The sequence below is a fragment of the Argopecten irradians genome, chromosome 16 (assembly GCF_041381155.1).
Source record: "Argopecten irradians isolate NY chromosome 16, Ai_NY, whole genome shotgun sequence".
Taxonomy (NCBI): domain Eukaryota; kingdom Metazoa; phylum Mollusca; class Bivalvia; order Pectinida; family Pectinidae; genus Argopecten; species Argopecten irradians.
In genome coordinates this window covers 32,447,375-32,473,123 of record NC_091149.1, presented here as the reverse complement: position 1 = coordinate 32,473,123, position 25,749 = coordinate 32,447,375, and the positions used below count along the sequence as shown (strand labels likewise).

The window sequence follows — 25,749 nt, the reverse complement described above, 5'->3', positions numbered from 1 at the left end:
TAACATAGGGGCAGTGGAGTACATAAGATCCCAATGAATAGGTATGTGTACGTTTTCCCGGCATTGCGTGGAGTATAATATTAGAAAATATACCACCGATTGACGAAGCGTAGGCCAAATCTGTCCGACGATTTCACGTTTTTAAGAGGTACCGCGAGCTGACTATATATTAGACAACAACAACAATATTATGTCGCATATGTGTAGTGGTAGGTTTCCTTAATTACTACGTTGTAAATATAAGAGTTAAAGTTATGGGACAAACAAGTTCCCCAACGCGTACCTATCATTTGAAAATTAACTTACTCGAGTTTGCTAAACATGTTCAACAACAGTCGATTTTTTGGAACCTCTATTTAATACAACATTTCTGGAATTATCATCATATAATGGTGTTGTCAATGATTTCCGTCATGAAATTGATTTTTATTACTAATGTAACATACACTTGGTCATTTTTTCAGTCAAGAACCGATTGTTTATCGATTGTCGCTATCAATTGTCAATGCAAAACGATAAAAAATTAGTTTTAAACGTAATACGTACTTTCCATTGTGACACTTGGGAAAATAACTGGGTTTGACATATTTTCCAATCTTAGAGGGGAAATGAAAAACTGCGTTGTCCATGGATAAGGGTAACTTTGTCTGTGTATACTCACAAGCTGAACTATGGCTTGCCCTAACATCCGGAAAACAAATCATAAAAACCATGTAATATCAAATTTGAAAATTAAAAACAAAATATGACAAATTCTTTTCATCAATTATACATATTTTTATATAAAAACAGAGATATTGTGTCTTAATAACGAAGTTTTCTAACTCATACCTATAGCAGACTTGAACTACAACATCACAAGGCTTAGGGCAGCTTTGCCTATCTTTTGGAGCGTCTTTGCAGCAGCGGGCATGGTTGTGTATGTACACCTGATTATTTTGGTTATATAGGGATGATAGATTCACAGACAGGATTGTTGTGGCCTTTAACTGTACAAATACAGATGAATATTATACAATTCTTTTCCGGTAGTTTGATTATCTTGTAACGTTTTAATGCAGTTGCAAACAGACAAATATTTTTTTTTATTTCCTCCGATTAGAAATTTACATTAATCATATATTTTAAACAAATTAAAGCAACATAGTATATAACAAATCAATAGTCGGATGATCATTGCACGCTCCAGACAGCATTCACAATGATCATAAAAAACCGGTTTTCGCGGTTCTAGTAAATGACCAAGGTCGATCATTGACTCGTTTATGAACCGATTGGTAGCCAATGATCGACCTAGTCCCGTCCATAAACGAGTCAATGATCGACCTATTCCCGCCCATAAACGAGTCAGTGATCGAACTAGTCCCGTCCATAAACGAGTCAATGATCGGCCTAGTCCCGTCCATAAACGAGTCAATGATCGACCTATTCCCGCCCATAAACGAGTCAGTGATCGAACTAGTCCCGTCCATAAACGAGTCAATGGTCGACTTAGTCCCGTCCATACACGAGTCAATGATCGGAATATTCAAGTCCATAAAACGAGTCAATGATCGGCCTAGTCCCGTCCATAAACGAGTCAATGATCGACCTAGTCCCGTCCATAAACGAGTCAATGATCGAATAAGTCCCGTCCATAAACGAGTCAATGATCGCCTAGTCCCGTCCATAAACGAGTCAATGATCGACCTAGTCCCGTCCATAAACGAGTCAATGATCGAACTAGTCCCGTCCATAAACGAGTCAATGTCGACCTAGTCCCGTCCATAAACGAGTCAATGATCGAAGTCCCGTCCATAAACGAGTCAATGATCGAATAGTCCCGTCCATAAACGGTCAATGATCGACCTAGTCCCGTCCATAAACGAGTCAATGATCGAACTAAATTCCCGCCCGTCCATAAACGAGTCAATGATCGACCTATTCCCGTCCATAAACGAGTCAATGATCGACTAGTCCCGTCCATAAACGAGTCAATGATCGAACTAGTCCCGTCCATAAACGAGTCAATGTTCGAACTAGTGTCCCGTCCATAAACGAGTCAATGATCGACTAGTCCCGTCCATAAACGAGTCAATGATCGCTAGTCCCGTCCATAAACGAGTCAATGATCGAACTAGTCCCGTCCATAAACGAGTCAATGATCGACCTAGTCCCGTCCATAAACGAGTCAATGATCGAATAGTCCCGTCCATAAACGAGTCAATGATCGGCCTAGTCCCGTCCATAAACGAGTCAATGATCGACCTAGTCCCGTCCATAAACGAGTCAATGATCGACTAGTCCCGTCCATAAACGAGTCAATGATCGACCTAGTCCCGTCCATAAACGAGTCAATGATCGACCTAGTCCCGTCCATAAACGAGTCAATGATCGACCTAGTCCCGTCCATAAACGAGTCAATGATCGAACTAGTCCCGTCCATAAACGAGTCAATGATCGAACTAGTCCCGTCCATAAACGAGTCAATGATCGACCTAGTCCCGTCCATAAACGAGTCAATGATCGAACTAGTCCCGTCCATAAACGAGTCAATGATCGGCCTAGTCCCGTCCATAAACGAGTCAATGATCGACCTAGTCCCGTCCATAAACGAGTCAATGATCGAACTAGTCCCGTCCATAAACGAGTCAATGATCGACCTAGTCCCGTCCATAAACGAGTCAATGATCGACCTAGTCCCGTCCATAAAGGAGTCAATGATCGAACTAGTCCCGTCCATAAACGAGTCAATGATCGGCCTAGTCCCGTCCATAAACGAGTCAATGATCGGCCTAGTCCCGTCTATAAACGAAACAATGATCGAACTAGTCCCGTCCATAACGAGTCAATGATCGACCTAGTCCCGTCCATAAACGAGTCAATGATCGAACTAGTCCCGTCCATAAACGAGTCAATGATCGAACTAGTCCCGTCCATAAACGAGTCAATGATCGACCTAGTCCCGTCCATAAACGAGTCAATGATCGACCTAGTCCCGTCCATAAACGAAACAATGATCAACCTAATCCCGTCCATAAACGACCTTAGCTGTTACTGATATGCTATATATTCTCAACCAACCGAAGGATTGAAACTACGACGGAATAAAATGATACCACAGATACTTCTAAAGTAAGGGCTGCCTCTCTTGGATCCTTCGGTGATATATGATGATGGAGACGTCATCCGGAGTTTTAAATACTATTAACATACTTACTTAAGTGTTATAGAGTGTTAAACCAAACTAATGCAATTGAATCATATTGAAAATGATATTTAATTGGAAAATAGCAGAGATTTCTATACATTCTAGTTTATAGCAACTGTAAAATGAACATAGATACTTACAACATTAATCCTATTCCTACGAACAAGTAAACATTAATTATACATGTAAGCTATTTCATATTAGTTTATGTCATTATATTCTATGATCCTGAAAACCATCCATAGTTGAAATATAACAAAAAATATAACATATACAAACATTATTTTTATCTAGGAACTGTCAATTAGCAAAATGTATTTTATTCTTAATAAACTACAGCCATAAAGAAATTAGTATTTAATGTAATTGTAAAGCAAAAAATAAATGAAAAGCAAAGCAAATGCAAACATTATGAAACAAAACATAGTCTGATCCTTACCAGAATATAGATTGGAGTGAAGGTCCCGATGTTAAACGTAAGTTATTATCGAATGGTGATGAAATGAAAGGATAGACATGATCAGTAGGTCCTGTTTCATTTGTTACTCACCGATGAGACCATCAGAACAACGATGATGGCGGCTAACGTCTTCATCTCCGCAAGTTGTGTTGATATACAAATTAACCATACAGATAGATACTATCAGACAGCTCGTCAATACAGACCCTGCTGATTGGAGACAGGGGTGATGGCTCTGATTTAATTGATTATAATTTTTATCATTTATTAAATGTCCAATCTACAGTACATACGACGACCGTTTTACCGACATTCACCTTTTTACATACATTATCAGCTATGGATATATCGTTATTATCGTTACCGGTGATATCCAGGGTACAATCAGCCACAGTATCTACGTATTACCGACACAGGTGTTAACACAGTTTAGTAGATACGATTAGTATATCATTTTAAAATAATAAGTCTTTTTTTTTTTTATTTACAAATCTCTAAACACATCTCAGAATATTACCGTGCATAGATGAATACTAGTCCGCTAAACCTGCATATACTATTTAGACTTTTGTTTGATTTTTTGCCTAATATATATATGCAATAAATATTTAAAAAAAAAAATAAACAAAAAGCCTAATAATATAGGCAGATTTATCGGACTAAGATAAATACGTGCTGGTATGTGTAAGTGGTTTTTCATACTATACATAAAATTGTGTGACTTCTAATTTTCATTAAAAATATGGACGTTTTAATGTTTGCGTCATTTTTTTATCTATCAACATTATAAATGAATACAAAAACTTCACTTTGCCGCCCATACCGTACATATCTATTGATAACTATACATTAATACGTAGTAATAACAAACACACAGAGGTCTTAGTCTATAGGCTGTAGGTGTAAGACTTATGATGATTGTTTTACTTGGAAAGCTATTCATTAATACTTAGTAATAATGAACACACTTACAACGGGGTCGGCGTTTAAGGGAACAACCAAAGAAAAAAGACCTTGGAAATGGTCCCTGTGTATACAAGAATGAGCCCAGGATAAAATTTTGACCCGGCCACTGATTGGCTGGCTTCAAAAGTAAAATTGTTTTCCGACAAGGAAATATTCATAGATAACAATGATATGAAAACCAAGGATGAAATTAAGGATCAAAATATCAATTTTGATAATGAATATGTGCAAAATTAGAATCGCAGAATTGCTTAGTGCAAAATGCACTTTATTTCAAAATAGCCACCCTGGCTTGAGTTTGAGCTGAAGGACCCAAACTTTTTTTTCTATCTAGTGTTATAGATTCTCTGTATATGCGTTTTGTATGAAAATTATGTTCAATTTTCCAAAATCGATTTAATCATAAATATAACAATATGTATCATTTAGCATCATTTATTAATTAGTAAAATTCCCTTATAATGGTCTGTATATTTTGGCTTGATTCCGTTTAAAACGTTCTCAAAACTTCACAATAATCAGTCGTTTTCACTCGATGTCTTCATAAATTTTGATATAACTCCACACGACGTCCAGGTCAACGTCGTTTGATATACAATATTTGTTTGTGTGGTTGTTTTGTGGTCTATATCATCTCGTTTCCAATCTTTCCATTGTTAAATTTCAATCCCACTATCTCGTCAATTACAAACACTTTAATGTCCTTTCCGGTATGCTTTAATGATCTGAATACAAGATACAAAATATCAAAGTCTGTGCTTACCTGTAAATATAATAGAGAGAGCTGTTTCTTAAGATGTTTCCTCTTTATTGGTCTTGGTCAAGAGTGACTAGACCAGTTAACCGAAATCAGCATCTCGACAGGTGCACATGCGCAGTGATCGTTAGATCATAACCTGCGGACTCGAGTGGTCAGAGCCACGTAGTTTCATAACGCGCTTACGGCAAAAGCAATTAATGACCTTCGCGTAAACATTGAAAAAGACCTTATAGCAGTGTCTGATTTACCGACAAAGATCTGGTTAGGTAACAATATCCGGCGCTGTCAACACTTAAGCTCTTAAATTAGGGTTTTGAGTAATTCTTATTACAGCTCTGAAACTTGTCCTTTGTTCATATTTTTCTGACACATTAATCCGGAAGTTTCTATTATGTTTCTACCTAAGGCAAGCTATAGGTAATGAATTTACACTAGTATATACATATATACGTTCTTATTACAATTATTGAAACTTTCAAAATTGAAATAAAACAAGTTTGAATTAAAAACTATTTGAACAAATGAAATCAATCATAGTTAAAAATAAAACAAAATAACACACTATTTTTCACTATGAAACATGCATGTACCGGATGCATATAATACAAACGTTAGGTGCACATATTGACCAATACTGTTTTCATATTTTTTTTTTTTAAATGAATCGTAAGATCCTCATGAAGCAAAATTTACAATGTGATGTTTCACACTCATATTTCAAAATGTAAAAAATCTAGAAAAAAAATAATACAATTATAGCATTTTGATTTCGTCAATACATGGTTATATCGACCACAGAAAAAATAAAGATCTAGGTCAATATTTTTTCTTTTGTCGATATAACCATGTATCGACCTCATCAAAATGCTATATTTGTATAATATCGCTATCATACCTCCTGTTACTGTTAGTTGTAAAGTTCCGCTCGTTCCCGTACCAACTGAATTTGTCGCTGAACATCTGTAGGTACCGCTATCAGGTGGCTGTGAATCCGTAATTGTTAAACTCGGAACATTGACAGTTCCTCCAGCATATCTGTTGTTTGTGGTAATCACCACTTGTATAAACAAAATTTCATGAAGTTTTTCCCAGAGGACACTTTGTGCCGTCGGATTAGCGTTCACATTACAGATAAGTGTCACAGCGGCACCGGTTGTTACTTCATACGTAGTCTGGGGAACCAACACAGCCGGGATACCTTATATTGGATTACATATATTTGTAAGTGTGACTAATTAAGTAATAACTTGAGTAGATTGTATATGTTATGGAGATATAACACAAAGATCTCTGTGTACTGTAAACAAACCGTTAGGCGAATTATGGTAAGAGTTCACCCATATTGTTTTTCTATGTCTCCATAACATAAAGGTTTAATCAAACTAATTTTTATAATTCATTTTACTTAAACTATTTTCTTCGACATTAAAAAACATTTGGAGACTTTATTGTGTATGAAACGGCGGGGGTACCCTTATTATTGATAAAAAAATAGATGCTGAGCATTTGTTAGTGTGAATAATCAGATATAAAGTTAGAAACTCCTATTAACCAAGATTTTTTTAGAAGAGGAAAAAATTATGGTGTTCCTCTTTTCGTTGTGTATTTTAAGGACTATACATGTGTAAGAAGTGACTGATGCTTGTGTAAAATGCTAAATAGACAAAAAAAATCCATTAATAACTTTGTATTTCCTAATATATGAATATATGGTTTTCGGACTGATACCTTGAAAGCCAATAAAAATGTCTTCCAAAATGAAAGATTTTTGGGATCGATCCCTAAAATCTGTCTCTGTCCCATGAGTGTTTCTGCCAAAATGATTTTCGGGATCAATCCCAAAAATCTGTCTTAGTCCCATGTCAGTGTTTCTGTCAAAATGATTTTCGGGATCGATCCCAAAAATCTGTCTAAGTGGCAGGAGTGTTTCTGCAAAAATGATTTTTGGGATTGATACAAAAAATCTGTCTTAGTCCAATGTCAGTGTTTCTGTCAAAATGATTTTCGGGATCAATCCCAAAAATCTGTCTTAGTCCCAGGAGTGTTTCTACCAAAATGATTTTCGGGATCGATCTCACAAATGTTTCAAGGTCTTAAAATTGATTTAAACAAATCAAATGAATAAATTGGAAGTTTTTGTGTCTCATGCCATCCTTATAGGTTGTATCTTGTGTTGTTTATATGTAAGATGCAATACATTTTGTAGTAGAACTGAATTAAATACCTTACCCAGGATTCCATAATAGATCAAATAAATTTGATATTCTATTATGTTTCGGTAGTTTATTTATGTACATATTTGTTACTTTTACACAAATTATGGAATCCTGATGTGTGGTAGATATTCTGTTTAGAGTAAAGTAAACCAAATTAATTTGGAAATGAAATAAACAACAAACAAATAGACACTACATTCCAATAGAAGTAATTTTATTAACTGACCACGCTCTGGCTACAAATTGCTTTTGAAAAAAGCACTATTATAATGTAATTTGACAAGAAAAGTGTTATTTCCTTATTTTTGTCAGCATTGAATAGAAATACTGATATTATGATGTTAAAAATAAATTAAGGTTTTACTTTCCAAATATTTTATATACTGAACAAATATATACAAAACCAACTATCTATCTACCTGTGTATATATTTCTTCATTACAAAAATTAGAATAGAGTAATAACAAATGCTTAAAATGAGAAGTCCATCTTTAACTCGGTGTGTATGATGTATATACAAAAGTAAATAAAACTTATATACTGAATTCCTATTTCACTGAACTGATTAATATCAATTCAAATTTAATTTATTAATCATACAAAAACATGCTATATCTGAAGAAGTTTATCTATATTGGTTTTTATATCACAGAGAATTGGACTAGATTTTTTGTAACCTGTAACAATCATTACTGAAGGTTTTTATGTTATAGCTATTATTTGACAATTATGAAGAGATTTCCATAATTAACATACCATTTAATTTAGTTTTTAATAAATGCCAATTAAGGTTGAAGACCCTGTGATTTTGTATACCTATATATATATATAACTTTTAAGGTGTACTTAAAGCTAACTCAGTTGCTAAAAAGTGTTTAAGAACTAGATGTGTATGCCTCTGTAAAGTCGAATCCGGTCAAAAAATAGTAAACATAATGGCATGGTTGTTTGGTGATAGAAATTTGTAATGGACCCTACCCTATCGACTTACTAAACTGAATTGTACAATTTAATTTTCTCCATATGTTGCCAAAATTTACAACAATTTACGAGTCAACAGTAATATCTAAGATTAGGACAGATGCATACTAAGTTAGGCTTACAATGTAAGTACACCTAAGAAGTGATATATATAGGCATACTATAAATAAACAATATTTGTAGCTTAAAATTAAAATCTATTTGTTTCTCTCTTATGTAAGAATTATTTGATAAAGTAAGGTATCTGTAAATCAAAGTTTAATTTGTTGGTGGGCATTAATTTTGCTTTAGAGGCAGATGAAAACAGAGGCTTACAGCCATGGCCTAAGTGTTATGTGTATTACCTTATCTCAGGTTTGACTGCAAAATCCAAAACTCACACATACATATCTTTTTATCCAAGAACCAGAATAAATATCACATTATATGCATTATATATAATCCAATAATGAATGTGACTGGCACAAATCACAACACAAACATTCTAGTTTGCATGCTCCATTTGTTCACTACCATCAGGGCTAATGTTCTACTGTGAACATGTATTTAACACAAAACAAATATCCTTGTGTTATATAGAATGGTCAATTCCTTAAATCGTGATGAGTTTAAAAGAGCGGTCCACATACTTTACCATAATTTGTGAATTCCGATAGCGTTATTTATCATTATTTGTGATTAATTAATGTCCAATCCACTGTATTCTTTGCGAAATCACCAGCTTAATTACTTGATGATTCTTGTGTAATTTGCTTTCCCACCTATTGTAAAGCCAACACCCTAGCTGACTTCATTTATCATAGTCACACACATTCATTATCCCTTCCGATTTCTACATATCTCTTGACTTCTAATTTTTTCCCTCCAGTTTAAATGTTGAAACATCAGAATTTGACATACTAATAAACTGTTCCTTAGTGTCAGCCTTGCATGCCCTAGATTTCTTATCTATAATTAACCTCCAAGGGGAAGTGGTGGTCAGTCACAGGGAATTACATGGAGCTGGAAAGTAAACAAATCTAGAGGGGCTGTCAGTATCATGTTTCAGGAGTATGTTTGTTGAAAGCACCTTCAGCTATACCGAATATATATCACAACTTAGACTGGCCACCAGACCCTAAGTTGCTGATAAGACTTTCTCAGCAGAGTTCTTTACTAGATTATCACCCCCTAGTTTAAAACTTAGGATAACAGTATTAAAACACTTGCACCAAAACCTTAACCTGGCTATTTCGGCCTACTGGGCCTCTTGATATTCTCAAAATCCAGCATCAAGGTACTTTAAATGACTGTTCAGACCCATCATTTCTTAAACTACTTGTTCAAAAATTATGTAAATTGTTGATATGGATATGGGTCAAGGAAGTAATATCAATGGTTGTTTTCCATATAACACTGACATGATAGACCAACTTTGAAGGTTCCTGTTTGTTTGTATCATGTGAATGCATGGTCTTATATGCAATGATACTAGACAAAAGGTCATATTTGAAGAATCTAATCAGAAACTATTTCATTTCGAAGTTCATTTTGTTGAAATATTAGTGTTTTTTGTATCCAAAGAGGGCTTAAATGTTAAAATTATGATGTTCCAAAACATATTTTACCACTTTGATTGCTCAATGATTAATCGTTCAATTCATTAATTCACTCCATTTTAGCTTATATGTACTATACTAAACTTGGACTCCACATACAGTTAGTTTTTTACCCGCAGTATTACAAATGAGGCAGACATCACTCTTAAAAATTTGTCATTTGTGCGAATTTCTCTATTTTTCCTGAACTTGTGATGGGCGAAAATTTTTTTTCTTAGATTTGGATTTTCCAATATTTTTTTCCTGTTAGTGTTTAAATACTGAGAACTACTAATCCTAAAAGAAAAAAAAAACAATTATCGCAATAATTTATAAGTTAGGCCAATATTTTGGCTGAATTGACAGGACTATAAGTACAGGTTATCTGTGACCTACCAGTTTTCTCTAGCAGTGCGGTCACTAACTTGAGGGAGTGGGGGTTACACCACACCATCAGATAAGGCTATATGGCTAGCCAGTGTTAATGAGGGACCTAAAGCGAGACTAATTCTCCTACTGAGTTTGTGGTTTCACACCTAGCCAAACCTTGTGTATCAAATTACAAACCTCATCTGGATTTGACCAATCTCTAGAATCAGGCATGTAGTAAAGACAAAAATAATCAAGCCAAATTTTAATGAATTTTTTTAATATTCTAGAGACTAGTGGCCAGTCTAATCACAACTGTTTAAATATTGGATTGTATGCTTTATTTTGCAAGCTATAGATCAGAACATTTCTTCTTTTTCAGTTTTCTTATCTGAAAATAATGCTCCCCATGAAATTTATAACAATTCTTCATTTGAGTCATTTTCATTTAAATCAAAGTTATATTATACCGATATATGCTCCATAAATTATATGCGGATGTTGAATCAAGAACGTTTTACACATTATTCACATCTAAACGATATCAATTTTTTGAGAATAAGAATGTTAGTATTTTAAGAATAAGAAGGTTTTCAAGCCAACATATAGCTTTAGATACAAGTACACAATGGATTTCGGCAATATTGGCCAACTGCAATAAATGAATATATGCCCATTTATTAAGTAACACAAAAAAAAACACTCGGGATTTATTCCAAAATCTATGCAAAAAAAACTGCATGCACATCTACTCATAGTTCAAAACATTGCTGTAAAGTTCCATTGAATTTGCCAAAGCAGTTAAGAAGGAGTTTTTCAGACAAACCCTTTCTTCAAATACTGAGCATGTATAATGACCTGAAAACCATGGCAACGACCCCAACCCCTCCTTTTGACACATGTCATTATTTTTCTCAAATTTTCCTTATTAAGCATCACTTATTTTAACAATTAGTACTATTCACTACCAGATATATATAGGTACTATCGCTACAGGTATCATCAATTGTGGAGGTCCTGGTGTTTTGTACTCCAACTGATAAGGCAATCACTGACTTTATTTAAATGATCTTTGTTAAGGATAAGTTATTACTGTGGCCACTAGAGATACACTCTTATTGACCTCTTGAGACACCAGCACAATCTCATGCAGTTGCCTTACACCCCCTCCCAACGATCCCCCTCCTACACCCCCACCAACCCATCCCCTCTGCTCTTGATTATAGATAATATCAAAGACAGCATATGAAGGTGCTGTCTTATGCCCTATCAACCTATCCATATCTAAAGGTTCTGTCCATGTCCCTTGTTGGCCTTTGGACCAGATAACTTAAATTATATACTGGGGTTATGTAAAATCTATTAATAAATCCATCATATGCTCGGGTAACTTGGAATATAAAAGATAACTGAACAGTAATGACTAAAATGTTTTAAGGAACAGCTGGATGCGACAAGACTGGGATACAGCTTTTATGTCTGTAGCTCATGTGGTTGAGTCGTCCCTGCACTGACTTCGGAAGATTGAAGTTCAACTCTACACCATTTTTCAGTTTTACTTTTATCTTGACAAGCAAAAAAAATCATTTTATTTTGTCATTTTTTATATATTTTTTAATTAAAAGTGATATCACTTAAATAAACTAGAAAGTGAAGAATCTGATGGAAAATATTCCTCAGAATAAACATCACTAATCCTTATGTAAAATATGCATCTTTTTATATATATCAAATATAATTTTCAGGCAATGTACCATGTTATATTATACATGCATGCAATAATGAGAAATATCGCTTTAAATATTATACAATCAAAATCCAGGATGGCTGCATAAAGGCATTGATTTTTCTGACAACTAAAGACCAAGGAAAATCTACATATACAATTTGAGATAGATCGGTTAGTATTTTCGGAGAAAAGGCGGTAACAAATTTCAAAAATCAAAATCCAAATTTGGCTGCATGTCATGTTGACAGATCAAATTTGGATTTAGATTTTTGAAATTAAAATATACACAATCAAGTCACAAGGCCAGTCTGTATATGAAATTTGATTTAGATCTACTTTCTAAGAAAACCTAAAGCAATATCCAAACTTTTAGCTTTAAAAGACAAAATGACTTGCCATACTCTAACTGCAGCCAACATTATACTCTGACCCATAAGGATAAAACCTGACTATAGCCAACAGTAACTGACCAAAGCCTCCTGGGGTAATGTTATGTTTATCATCCTGAATCAGCACCATTAGTCTAGAAGTCTAGATAATTTTTGTCTATATGTTAAAGATATTTCTGTCAGTATGAAAGAAGCTTGTATACAATCATTGTAATCACACTTTTATACTGTCGCCCAAGACTTTACATTCATGCTATAGTGTTTATCTGAAGACTAAAAATCAATAATAACGAATGCCAAAGGACATTGGAATTAATTTTTTAATGCAAGTAGATAGAAGAAATAAATTATAGATTATTATGTTTCTAGGCAATGACATTTTTTTTTTAATTTAATGGTTTAATTACTAGTTATGTATTCGACGTTTGCATCCTTTCAGGAAAAGGTTCTGTTTGCTATGCACAGAAATTTAATTTAAGTAATTATCTAGGCCTATAAGAGGCCTATAACAAGGTCAGGTCAGTCTCATATTGTTGTACTGATATGATATCACTAGAAATGGGAAACAGTTATGACTATGTGAAGATTTTACTTCATAATTTTATCATTTATAATAATTTTGTTTTTGTATAGCCAAAGGAGAAACTATCAGACTGACAACAAAAGACAGCAAATATACATCTGACCCCAAGATCATAATTTAAAACAGTCTTTAGAAGTTCAGAGTTTTCATTTTCTTCTATTTGAATTATTATTAGCCATTCACAGAACTTATTACTTTTCTTTGACAATAAAAACATTTGATAGCCATTGATGAACTAGGACTATTTTAAAATTGGTAGCAAAAATATGATATAAAAAACCCTTTTGCATTTGGAGTAACTAACTTATTGACGGTTATTATTAAGTATTTTGATCGTCTATCGCCTAGAGAATCCAGAAGATTGCTGAATCACATTGAATAATTATGCAATACCTAAACAGTTCTGATTAAGTTTAAGACATTTAATGGACATCATAACCATTTTCTAGAGAATAACATTAAATTAAATCAATAATTTTACATAAAATTATGAACCAATGTTGAAACATTATGTTATGGTATGTATATCATAATAGACTGGCGTGACCAGTCTCTAGAATATTGAAAACATCACTTAAATTTGTCTCATTTAGATAATCTAATGAGGAAATTAACTCTGTTAAAAAAGTCTTCTCCAGAACTTGGGGTCTGGTGGCTAGTCTAATACCATAGGTGAAAGTGAATTGCTGAAACATGACACTGACAGCCCCTAGCTCTGTTTATACTTTCTAGCCCCATGCGATGACTGACCATCCCTTTCCCTCCGAGGTTAATTATAGATATGAAAACTAGGGCATGCAAGACTGACACTATTGAACAGGTTAGATTCTGATGTTTCAACACAAACTGGAGGGAAAAATTAGAAGCCAATGGGGATTTATAAATTGGAAGGATTAATGGACAATGAATGTGAGTGACTATAACATAATGAAGTCATCTCTGTGGCGGGAAAGCACATTACACAACAAGCAAAGAATACAGTGGATTGTGTTAGACATTTATCAATCACAAATAATGATAAATAACTCTCTCGGACCTCAAAATGGTAAAGTATGTGGATGGCTCTTTTAAACTCATCACGTTTTAAGGAAATGACCATTCTACATAACACACGGATATTTGTTTTGTGTTAAATACAAGTTCACAGTTGAATTAACATTTATAGCCCTGATGGTCGTGGATAAGTGGAGCATGTGAACTAGAATGTTTGTGTTGTGATTTGTGCCAGTCACAGTCATTATTGGATTATATATAATGCATATAATGTGATATTTATTCTGGTTCTTGGATAAAAAGATATGTATGTGTGAGTTTTGGATTTTGCAGTCAAACCTGAGATAAGGTAATGCACATAACACTTAGGCCACGGCTGTAAACCTGTTCTCATCTGCCTGTAAAGCAAATGCAAACAAAAAAATTTTAACTTAGATTTACAGATACCTTTCTTTATCAAATAATTCTTACATAAGAGAGAAGCAAATAGATTATAATTTTAAGTCACAAATATTGTTTATTTAGCTAAAAATCCTAAAGAAAAGGGTTTTAAAAGTGAATGGAATTTATCATAAGGGTGTTATTAATATAATTCATAGAAATTGGAGGGAATCTTTTTTTTTTATATAATGTTGAAAATGTTTAATCTTTCTCATGTCCCGAGACATTATATTACATTAATTGGCATTTGTTACATACTAAACCATTAAACTTCTACAAATACTTTAAACATAAATAAGTTTTTGTATGATTAAATTGAATTTGAATTGATATAAATCAGTCTGAATTAATCAATCAATAACAAATTAATTCCTTATCATGAAATAGGAATTTATTGTAAAAGTTTTATTTACTTTTGTATATACATTGTACAGAATGGATTTCTCATTTTAAGCATTTGTTTTTTCTCTATTCTAATTTTTGTAATGAAGAAATATATACACAGGTAGATAGATAGTTGGTTTTGTATATATTTGTTCAGTATACAAAATATTTGGAAAGTTACACCTTGATTTATTTTTAACATCTTAATATCAGTATTTCTATTCAATGCTGACAAAAATAAGAAAATAACAGAAATGATTCAAACACTATTCTTGTCAATTTACATTATATGCCTTTTCAAAAGCAATTTGTATCGAAATCTTCAAGGGCATGTTCAGTTAATAAAATTACTTCTATTGGAATGTAAAGTATTTGTTTGTTGTTCATTTCTTTTTTCAAATTAATATGGTATAGTTTATTCTAGACAGAAATTTTACCACACATCAGGATTTCGTAACTATGTCAAAGTAAAAAGGATGTATATGTATTAAAAATCATGACCTACCAAAATATAATAGAATATCAAATTTATTTGATCTATTATGGAATCCTGAATAAGGTTTATTATTCAGTTCTAGACTACTTAAATATATTACATCTTACAAATAAACAGCGAAATAAATTATTTTGGTATCGATCCCGAAAATCATTTTGACAAAAACACTGACATGGGACTGAGAAAGATTTTTGGGATCGATCCCGAAAATCATTTTGGGACACTCATGGGACTAAGACAGATTTTTGGGATCGATCCCGAAAATCATTTTGGGACACTCATGGGACTAAGACAGATTTTTGGGATCGATCCCGAAAATCATTTTGGCAGAAACACTCCTATATATAAGACTAGGACAGATTTTTGGGATCGATCCCAAAAATTATTTTGGCAGAAACACTCATGTGACAGAGACAGATTTTGGGATTGATCCCAAGAATTTTTCATTTTGAAAGACATTTTACTGGCTTTCAAAGCATCAGTACAAAAATCATATCTCATATATTAGGAAATACAATGTTATTAAGGTAAAAGTTTTGTCTGTTTAGCATTTTACACAAGCATCAGTCACTTCTTACACATGTATAATCCTTAAAATACACAACGAAAAGAGGAACGCCATAATTTTTTCCTCTTCTAAAAAAATCTTGGTTTATTGTAGAGCGTAAATATGATTTCAGGAATCAAAACATCGTTTATGTTTGTTTGTTTGTTTGTTTGATTATTTTAACGTCATATTAACAGCCAGGGTCATGTAACGACGGCCTCCCATGCATGCAATGTGCAGCGTGTGTGAAGTGCGGGGTGCGTGTCCTGGGAGACTGCGGTATATTCGTAATTTATATTCTTGTATAGTGGAAATGTTGCCCTTTTTATAGTGCTATATCACTGAAACATGCCGCCGAAGACACCAATCAGCACACCCCACCCGGTCACATTATACTGACAACGGGCTAACCAGTCATCCCACTCCCTGTTTGCTATAAAACTGCTTGACCATTATGATTATAATATGATGAAGATGATATTAATTATCTTATCAGGAATTTTTTTTAAAAGTCGATCGTTAAAACGATGATATTGTCCTTATCTCCTGTAACAGTGACTGTGGTTTGACCACTGGTTCCAGTTCCTACAGCATTTTGTAGCTAAACAAAGTGTAATCTGAGGCATCATTACTACTAGCACTGGTAATAGTCAGGGACGGACTGGTGACCGTAGATCCGAAATATTTGATCCCGTCAATGTTGAGTGTGATAGTCACGCCGCTGTCTATACGCTGCCAGTAAACAGAAGTATGGGGAGGCGAGGCGGATACTGTACATCCTAGTGTGACTGTCTGTCCTGTGATAACTGTGTAGGCAGCTTGGGAGATGGTCACAGTTGGGACGCCTATTCCGAAAAGAGAAAGACAAAGAAAAATCTCACTTTCATTCAGTAAATTGATTTTTCCTTTATATTTTTTTTACACTCATCAATAATGTGGTCGTTTTTTTATTCCTTTTGCAATTTTGAAGTCGCTGTCCAGGTATGAACTTTTTTCCAGCCAGTCGCCATTACAGACTAGAGACTTTCTTTTACACGAAGTGTGTATTCAACACAAGGTTGAATGAATTGTTGATGTTAATATTCATGATGAAATAATTCAACAAATCGGGAGAATTAATCGATGTACATATACATACAATTATTTCTTCAAATGAATTGTGAAACGACAAATGAGTGACAATATTGGCATTTTACAAAATACTGTTTCATCGACCATTTGTTAAGTTTTTATTTTCCAAATATGTTTTTAGTTTTGACCAATCATTGCAAAATAATTCACAAGAATTTGTAAATCGTTAAGATCTCGTAACATAGAATTTCCAATTAAACATCAACGATGAAAATAACTGTAGGCATATTCACTAACGTCAACAGATTTAACAGGGAATGGAAGCCTATAACCTAAGCAAGGAATTTATCAAGAAAACAAAGCATTTATGTTGCTATAGGCTGAGTAATATAAACTATAGTGCTACAGCATCAGTTACGGATTTGGAAATCTTACTTCCGGTAACAGTGAGTGTCGTTGGTGTACTTGTTCCGGTTCCTACGAGGTTGGTGGCAGAACAGGTATAGGACCCCTGATCACTGACAGACGTGTTAGTAACCGTGAGGTCAGGGTGGACTACAGAGCTACCTTGGTACTTATTGCCATCAATATTGACGTTCATCGTTGTACCTCGCCGAATTTTCTGCCAGAACACACTTGTGTGGCCCGGTGAGGCTGCCACGGTACAGCCGAGAGTTATAGCCTGTCCAGTAATTACAGAGTACTGGGGCTGGTCTACAGTCACCACTGGGATATCTGCAAAAGTTCAAGGTTGAAACAAAACCTTACGTTCACAATTAGGAATAACATAAAATGATTATTTTAGATCTTTGATCTTGATTTCAAAGTTTTACTCACTGATTTAATATGACAATCATTAATAAGTCATCATCGCCTTTACTACCTGTCACAGTGAGTGTGGTTTGACCACTGGTTCCAGTTCCTACAGCATTTGTAGCTGAACAGGTGTAATCTGAGGCATCATTACTACTAGCACTGGTAATAGTCAGGGACGGACTGGAGACCGTAGATCCGGAATATTTGATCCCGTCAATGTTGAGTGTGGTAGCCACGCCGCTGTGTATACGCTGCCAGTAAACAGAAGTATGGGGAGGCGAGGCGGATACGATACATCCTAGTGTGACTGTCTGCCCTGCGGTAACTGTGTAGGCAGCTTGGGAGATGGTCACAAATGGGACGTCTATTTCGAACAAAGAAAGACAAAGAAAGATATCGCTTAGTTTCAGTAAATTTAGTTTTCCTTATGATGAAAGCATTCAACAAATCGGGAGAAATTATTCGATGTGCATGTACCTACAATTATTTCTTCAAATGAATTGTTAAACGTCAAAGGAGTGACAAATATTGGCATTTAAACAAAAATACTCTTTCAGCGACCATGTGTGTTAAGTTTTATTTTCCAAATATGTTTTAGTTTTGACAAATCACTGCAAATTTATTCACTAGAACTTTTAACTCGTTAAGATCTCGTAACATATCATGTACAATTAAACTTCAAACGATAAAAAAAATTATTGTAGGCAAATTCACTAACGTCAACAGATTTAACAGGGAATGGAAGCTTATAACCTAAGCAAGGAATTTATCACGAAAACAAACAATTGTGTTGTTATAGGCTGAGTAATATAAACTATAGTGCTACAGCATAAGTAACGGATTTGGATATCTTACTTCCTGGTAACAGTGAGTAATGTTGGTTGTACTTGTGTTTCCGGTTTCCTACGATGTTGGTGGCAGAACAGGTATAGGACCCCTGATCACTGACAGCAGTGTTAGTGACCGTGAGGTCAGGGTGGACTACAGAACTACCTTGATACTATTATTGCCATCAATATTGACGTCCATCGCTGTACCATGCAGACGTTTCTGCCAGAACACACTTGTGTGACCCGGTGAGGCTGTCACGGTACAGCCGAGAGTAATAGTCTGTCCAGTAATTACAGAGTACTGGGCCTGGTCTACAGTTACCACTGGGATATTCTGTAAAAGGGCAAGGGACAGCAAAACCTTACGTTCTCAATAAGGAATAACATAAAAGGATTATTTTCGATCTTTGATCTTGATTTTGAAGCTTTACTCACTAATTTAATAAAACAATCGTTAAAAAAGTTATAGCTTATTTCGTCCTTTACTACCTGTCACAGTGAGTGTTGTTTGACTACTGGTTCCAGTTCCTACAAAACATTTGTAGGCTGAACAGGTGTAATCTGAGGCCATCAATTACTACTAATCACTGGTTTTAAAAAAAGTCCAGTGCCGGCCACTGGTGACCGTAGATCCGGAATATTTGATCCCGTCAATGTTGAATGTGGCTAGCCACGCGCCGCTGTCTATACGCGCAGTCCAGTAAAAACAGGAAGTATGGGGAGGCGAGGCGGATACTGTACATCCTAGTGTGGACTGTCTGGCCTGCGATAAAAACTGTGTAGGCCTAGCTTGGGAGATGGCTCACAATATTGGAACGTCTATCCGAATAAGGAATTAGAATAATTTCAAAACCGTCTATGGTTTAATAAAAATTCTATTCATATAAATCGATTACAAGCACATCAGAAAACGTATTCTCGAAATTGTTCAAGTGAATGGAATGTTAGATACTATTGGCAAACATCCGATACCAATCTTTTTTACATATGGAAACAGATAAGTCATCAAAGAAATGTTGAAGGTGAATTTTACCTTCAAGTTATTTTATGATAAATGGAGTATGCTAAGGACACTTTGAATCAATTTCGTCTTCAGAACCAAAAATGATGCGACAGAAAGACTATTCAACTAACGTTCACTGATCCCTCACCAATTTTCGCCATATATGGTTCTCTTTTTTATCAACAATGGCATGATAGATTGCACAAGTTAACCTTTTGAATAGAACATTGAAGAAAACGGTACAGAAATTCATGCAACGTAAGTTTTGCATGCATTCTCGATAGTTTTATAAATTAACGTACTATCGATAGACCCAATATTCATTTTATGGTAGAATACTTGATTCCTATATTGAGCTCTTGAATTATCACTCGACTTCTAACTTCGTTGTTTAAACTAAACAACGATTTTATCAACAAAACGAAGCATTTTGATACTAGTTTATGTACGTGTTTCAATATCTTACTTCCGGTAACAGTGAGTGTCGTTGGTGTACTTGTTCCGGTTCCTACGAGGTTGGTGGCAGAACAGGTATAGGACCCCTGATCACTGACAGACGTGTTAGTAACCGTGAGGTCAGGGTGGACTACAGAGCTACCTTGGTAACTTATTGCCATCAATATTGACGTTCATCGTTGTACCTCGCCGAAGTTTCTGCCCAGAACACACTTGTGTGGCCCGGTGAGGCTGCCACGGTACAGCCGAGAGTAAAGCCTGTCCAGTAATTACAGAGTACTGGGCCTGGTCTACAGTCACCACTGGAATATCTGTAAAAAGGTCAAGACTTAACGTTCACAATAAGGAATAACATAAAATGATTATTTAAGATTTTTGATCTTGATTTCAAAGCATTACTCACTGATTTGATATATAAATGGTAATTAAGTTATCATCGTCTTGATTACCTGTCACAGTGAGTGTTGTTTGACCACTGGTTCCAGTTCCTACAGCATTTGTAGCTGAACAGGTGTAAACTGAGGCATCATTACTACTAGAACTGGTAATAGTCAGGGACGGACTGGTGGCCGTAGATCCGAAATATTTGATCCCGTCAATGATGAGTGTGGAAGTCACGCCGCTGTGTATACGCTGCCAGTAAACAGAAGTATGGGGAGGCGAGGCGGACACTGTACATCCTAGTGTGACTGTCTGTCCTGCGATAACTGTGTAGGCAGTTTGGGAGATGGTCACAAATGGGCTCTAGCTATGTTTCAGTAAATTGATTTTTCCTTTACATTTTTTTTTACAATTTTAACACAATGTTGAATAAATTGTTGATGTTAATATTCATGATGAAAGCATTCAACAAATCGGGAGAATTAATCGATGTACATGTACATACAAGAAGACACAACACGAACATACCGCAGTCTCCCAGTACACTCACCTCGCACAACATACACGCAACACACCGCATACATGGGAGGCCGTCCTTACATGACCATAGCTGTTAATAGGACGTTAATAAATCAAACAAACAAACAAACAAACAAACCCCCAGTTATTTCTTCAAATGAATTGTGAAACGACAAAGTAACTGAGGAGTGACAATATTGGCACTTTACAAAATACTGTTTCAGAGACCATCTTTTAAGTTTTATTTTCCAAATATGTTTTAGTTTTGACCGATCACTGCTAAATAATTTACAAGAACTTGTAACTCGTTACGATCTCGTAACATATGATTTACAATTTAACATCAACGATAAAAAATAACTGTAGGCATATTCACTAACGTCAACAGATTTAACAGGGAATGGAAGCTTATAACCTAAGCAAGGATTTTATCATGAAAACAAAGCATTAATGTAGTTATAGGCTGAGTATTATAAACTATAGTGCTACAGAATAAGTAACGGATTTGGATATCTTACTTCCGGTAACAGTGAGTATTGTTGGTGTACTTGTTCCGGTTCCTACGATGTTGGTGGCAGAACAGGTATAGGACCCCTGATCACTGACAGCAGTGTTAGTGACCGTGAGGTCAGGGTTGACTACAGAACTACCTTGGTACTTATTGCCATCGATATTGACGTTCATCGTTGTACCATGTAGACGTTTCTGCCACAACACATTTGTGTGGCCAGGTGAAGCTGTCACGGTACAGCCTAGAGTAATAGTCTGTCCAGTAATTACCGAGTACTGGGCCTTGTCTACAGTTACCACTGGGATATCTGTAAAAAGGTCAAGGGGCAACAAAACAGTTCTTTTACATTAAGGAATAAAATTAAATGATGATTTCAGATCTTTGATATTGAATTCAAAAGTTTACTCACTGACATGATAAAACAATCGTTATAAGTCATTATCGCCTTTACTACCTGTCACAGTGAGTGTTGTTTGACCACTGATTCCAGTTCCTACAGAATTTGTAGCTGAACAGGTGTAATTGGAGGCATCATCACTACTAGCACTGGTAATAGTCAGGGACGGACTGGTGACCGTAGATCCGAAATATTTGATCCCGTCAATGTTGAGTGCGGTAGTCACGCCGCTGTCTATACGCTGCCAGTCAACAGAAGTATGGGGAGGCGAAGCGGATACTGTACATTCTAGTGTGACTGTCTGTCCTGCGACAACTGTGTAGGCAGCTTGGGAGATGGTCACAATTGGGACGCCTATTCCAAAACGGAAAGAAAAGTTCGTTATTCTTCAGTGAATATAGACTGGTAAATGTAGTCAACAACACCTCAGCAACGTAAAACTAAAATGTATAAGTAATGGTGTATATTGGATAACGTTAGAAGATTAATTTACATGTGCATACAAAGATGTCCACAAACGAGTTCAAGATGTACAACTAGGGCTATAGGAAAACCTTCAAATGAAATTTGAGAAAGATCCCGTTCTGAGAAATAGTGGTAACAATCGTTAACTGTCAAAATCAAAGATGGCTGCCTGGCGGTCATCTAGTAGGCAATCGGTCCCAAAATGCAATATGAACAACTAGGGTCATAGTGAAAACTACATAATATTATTAAATTAAAAAAACGAACCTTTCAGTTCTTTCTGAGAAATATCGGTAACAAGAATTGAAAACGGATGAACGGAAGAACAGGCGGACCACGGACGAAAGGCTATTTGAATAGGCCACCATTTGATGATAGTGGGATAAAAACACAATAAAGACAAGTCAGTGTTATTTTATGTATCATCTAGAATAAGGAAAAGGTACAGACGTTTATAATACCTACCACTGATTACTGTTAACTGCGTTGTAGCACTCTGTATTCCGATAGAATTCGAACCAAAGCAGGTGTAAGTACCCGAGTCTGAGATCTGAGTCGAGATGATAGTCAAAGACGGTAAAGCCAAACTGCCTCCAGAATATTTAACGTTGTCAATGGTAAGAACAGAGATGACATCATTAATGCCACGTTGCCAGAAGACATTTGTTATTGATCTTGACGACGTCACGGTACACTGAAGGTTGACGTTTGTTCCTACGATAGTGTGATAGGAGGCAGAGCCTACCGTTACGTTTGGCCTATCTGTTGGAAAGATCGAAGTACAAACAAGTTTTAAACTCTTTTTTATGAAAGAGAATATCCACAAATCGTGTTTGTTCGATTTTATGTGGAATACCTATATCAATTTAGATTACATAATACTGTAAGTATGTCTTTTTTGGCTTTCGATTCATGTTCTCAGATATCACGATTAAAAGAATGCGAAAATCATACATGTATCATATCATTATATTTGATAAGATCCCTTTAACTGGTAACTAAAAGTAGTTTGCTCAGTTGAGAAATTGTGTATAAACAGACTGAACTGATAGAAAGAATTCTTGTTATATCGCCTATGTCTGTTCATTATTTCGGAAATGATTACTAAGCCTATCTAATAAACACCACAGTCGTTTGAGGAAGTCTTGATCTTCCCATCTAATTATTTTTGCATGATGAACAAATGCTTATTTTGACCTCACTATCATTGTAACATTGCAATCATCGCAATGAAGATTACAGGATAATGATGTACTTATAGTTGTCTTTTGCCTAATGATGACATTATTTTTAAGATGCTCCACCGCCGACGGAGCATAAATGATATTCATCATTTGAATAATAATTGGTGTTTTAATCGTGTATATATATTCCTAATTAACACAAAAAATAACATAAGATAATTTATTTCGCCTTTGGTGCATGTGCAATCATTTCTTCATTCTATATAAGATATAGTGCTACGGAATTTTTTCGGGATGCAATTAATTATTTTTCATATTTTTAACTTGCAGTAAAATTAGAAGCTCAGACTTTTCAATGGTGGTAATGGTGTAAAGTAAGTAACTTTTGTAACTGAAGAAAAATACTACATGTAAATCGTCTGCTCCTATTTTGATAGTGAACAATTACCATTTGTCAACGGTGGAGCATCTTTACTAGTATATGGCGCTACATAAGTATAGATTATAGGAAATACGGAAATCATCAAACCATACCATCGATAACTGTTAACGTTACACCAGTCGATTGTCCTGAACCAAATGTGTTGGTCGCTTCACATACATATATTCCAGTGTCCGTCACGGAGAGGTCATTTATTCTAAGAGATGGTACTGAAGCATCGCCATTCCAGTATTTGTCCCAGTCTATGGTAATGTTATCAGTGTTGGATCCAGACGTTTTTTTCCAAACCACTGAATATGCCAGAGGATTAGCAGAAACGATGCATACAAGTAAAGCGGAATTCCATGATAGCGTAGCAGATAACGGGGTTTTAGGATTATGTAAAACAGGAGCAGCTGCAATGAGAAAAAGACAAAACGGGACAAACTGACAAGAGAAATGCTACATGTATCGGCCCTTCAAAATAGTGGGTAATAAAATACCGTATAACGGTTTTTGCCGCCAGGGTTTAAATTTCTTTTTTTTCGCATTAGCATTGCTTGGCGAAAATTAAACAGGCAAATTTTAGTTTACGAGTATGCTTACGTTATACATTTATTTCCCTGGCGGTAGGGAGACATGACGATTTGTTTACCAAAGTCGTGTCATATCAAATATGACTTGCCGCGGGTAAACAAATCGTCATTTCTCCCAACTGTCAGGGCAATACTTGTTTATTATACAGAGAGAATTACTAAATCCGACTTTTTGATTGGCAGATTATCTTTCTTCATACAATGACGAAAAAAATCCGAGACCGTCGACGTTGCGTATTGATTTAGAAAAAAATGAATCGTACGTTTAAACGTATTTTTATATTATCACGTAGTCTTAAGAATTAATTATAAGCATTGGTGTAACTATTTTTTAACTTCATCGGATTAGGAAACAAATCTCTTTAATACCATGATGTAGTCAAAAAATAGTGAAATCAATGCTTAAAAAATAAACGTTACAGTTATTGTTAAATCAGATGTTAGACCTACGGTATTTTTTAACCAAAATCAACATCTTTTCGCATGTTACATCATATAAACATTACATCGAGTGTAATTGTGCTATCTGCATCTTTTATCATAAGAACATTAATACTTTCCTCTCTCAAAGGCAGACGAAAACGTCGTCTATAATCCTTTTTTTGTTATCGGAATACCTCGGAGAGTTCTGTTAGTTCCGGAGTACACGATGTCGCCCTTACACGTGACGTCTCTCGACCAATCAGCGACTGTGACTCATCGGTGAGGAATAATAATAACTGATATTCCATAATACACTCGAGGACAGTCTTTAACAAAAAAGACTTGTGTAAATGTTTTCATTTAAGCAATAAACAGTTACCAAATTGTATTTTATAGTCAATATGAATACAATATGGGTGACAGATAAATTGAATGTCGCCCGTTACATTTAACTATTTTTTGAAGAAGCGTCGCTAATAATGCGTTTAAATTTGCCGCTCGTCACATCGCTGACGTTAGCAGGTACAAATACCGGAACAGCGGATATTTTCTAGATATTATATAGTTCCTCAGATTATCATAAATAAACTAATCA

At 35.1% G+C, this 25,749-nt stretch overlaps 1 protein-coding gene across 1 annotated transcript; it reads right to left on the bottom strand.

The window, feature by feature from the left end:
- Positions 1-2,170: 2,170 nt before the first annotated feature.
- On the bottom strand, positions 2,171-25,206 carry LOC138310174 (basement membrane-specific heparan sulfate proteoglycan core protein-like). The gene is made up of 13 exons (XM_069251295.1): positions 25,182-25,206; positions 24,249-24,551; positions 22,996-23,292; positions 22,120-22,419; positions 21,676-21,975; positions 20,707-20,964; positions 20,429-20,568; positions 19,006-19,132; positions 18,036-18,332; positions 17,588-17,887; positions 16,714-16,926; positions 6,272-6,574; positions 2,171-2,784 (listed from the first exon to the last, which is right to left on the bottom strand). Exons 1-13 carry the CDS (start codon positions 25,204-25,206, stop codon positions 2,171-2,173), a joined length of 3,477 nt encoding a protein of 1,158 aa, XP_069107396.1.
- Between the last annotated feature and the right edge of the window lie 543 nt (positions 25,207-25,749).

Coding starts and splice junctions, on each gene's coding strand:
- LOC138310174 (XM_069251295.1), bottom strand. CDS start 25,206: ATGTTGATTTTGGTTAAAAAATACC. Junction 21,976..22,119: donor AACACTCACTGTGACAGGTA/GTAAAGGCGATA, acceptor ACCTTTTTACAG/ATATCCCAGTGGTAACTGTA. Junction 6,575..16,713: donor GACTATTACCAGTGCTAGTA/GTAATGATGCCT, acceptor ATCCAATATAAG/GTATCCCGGCTGTGTTGGTT.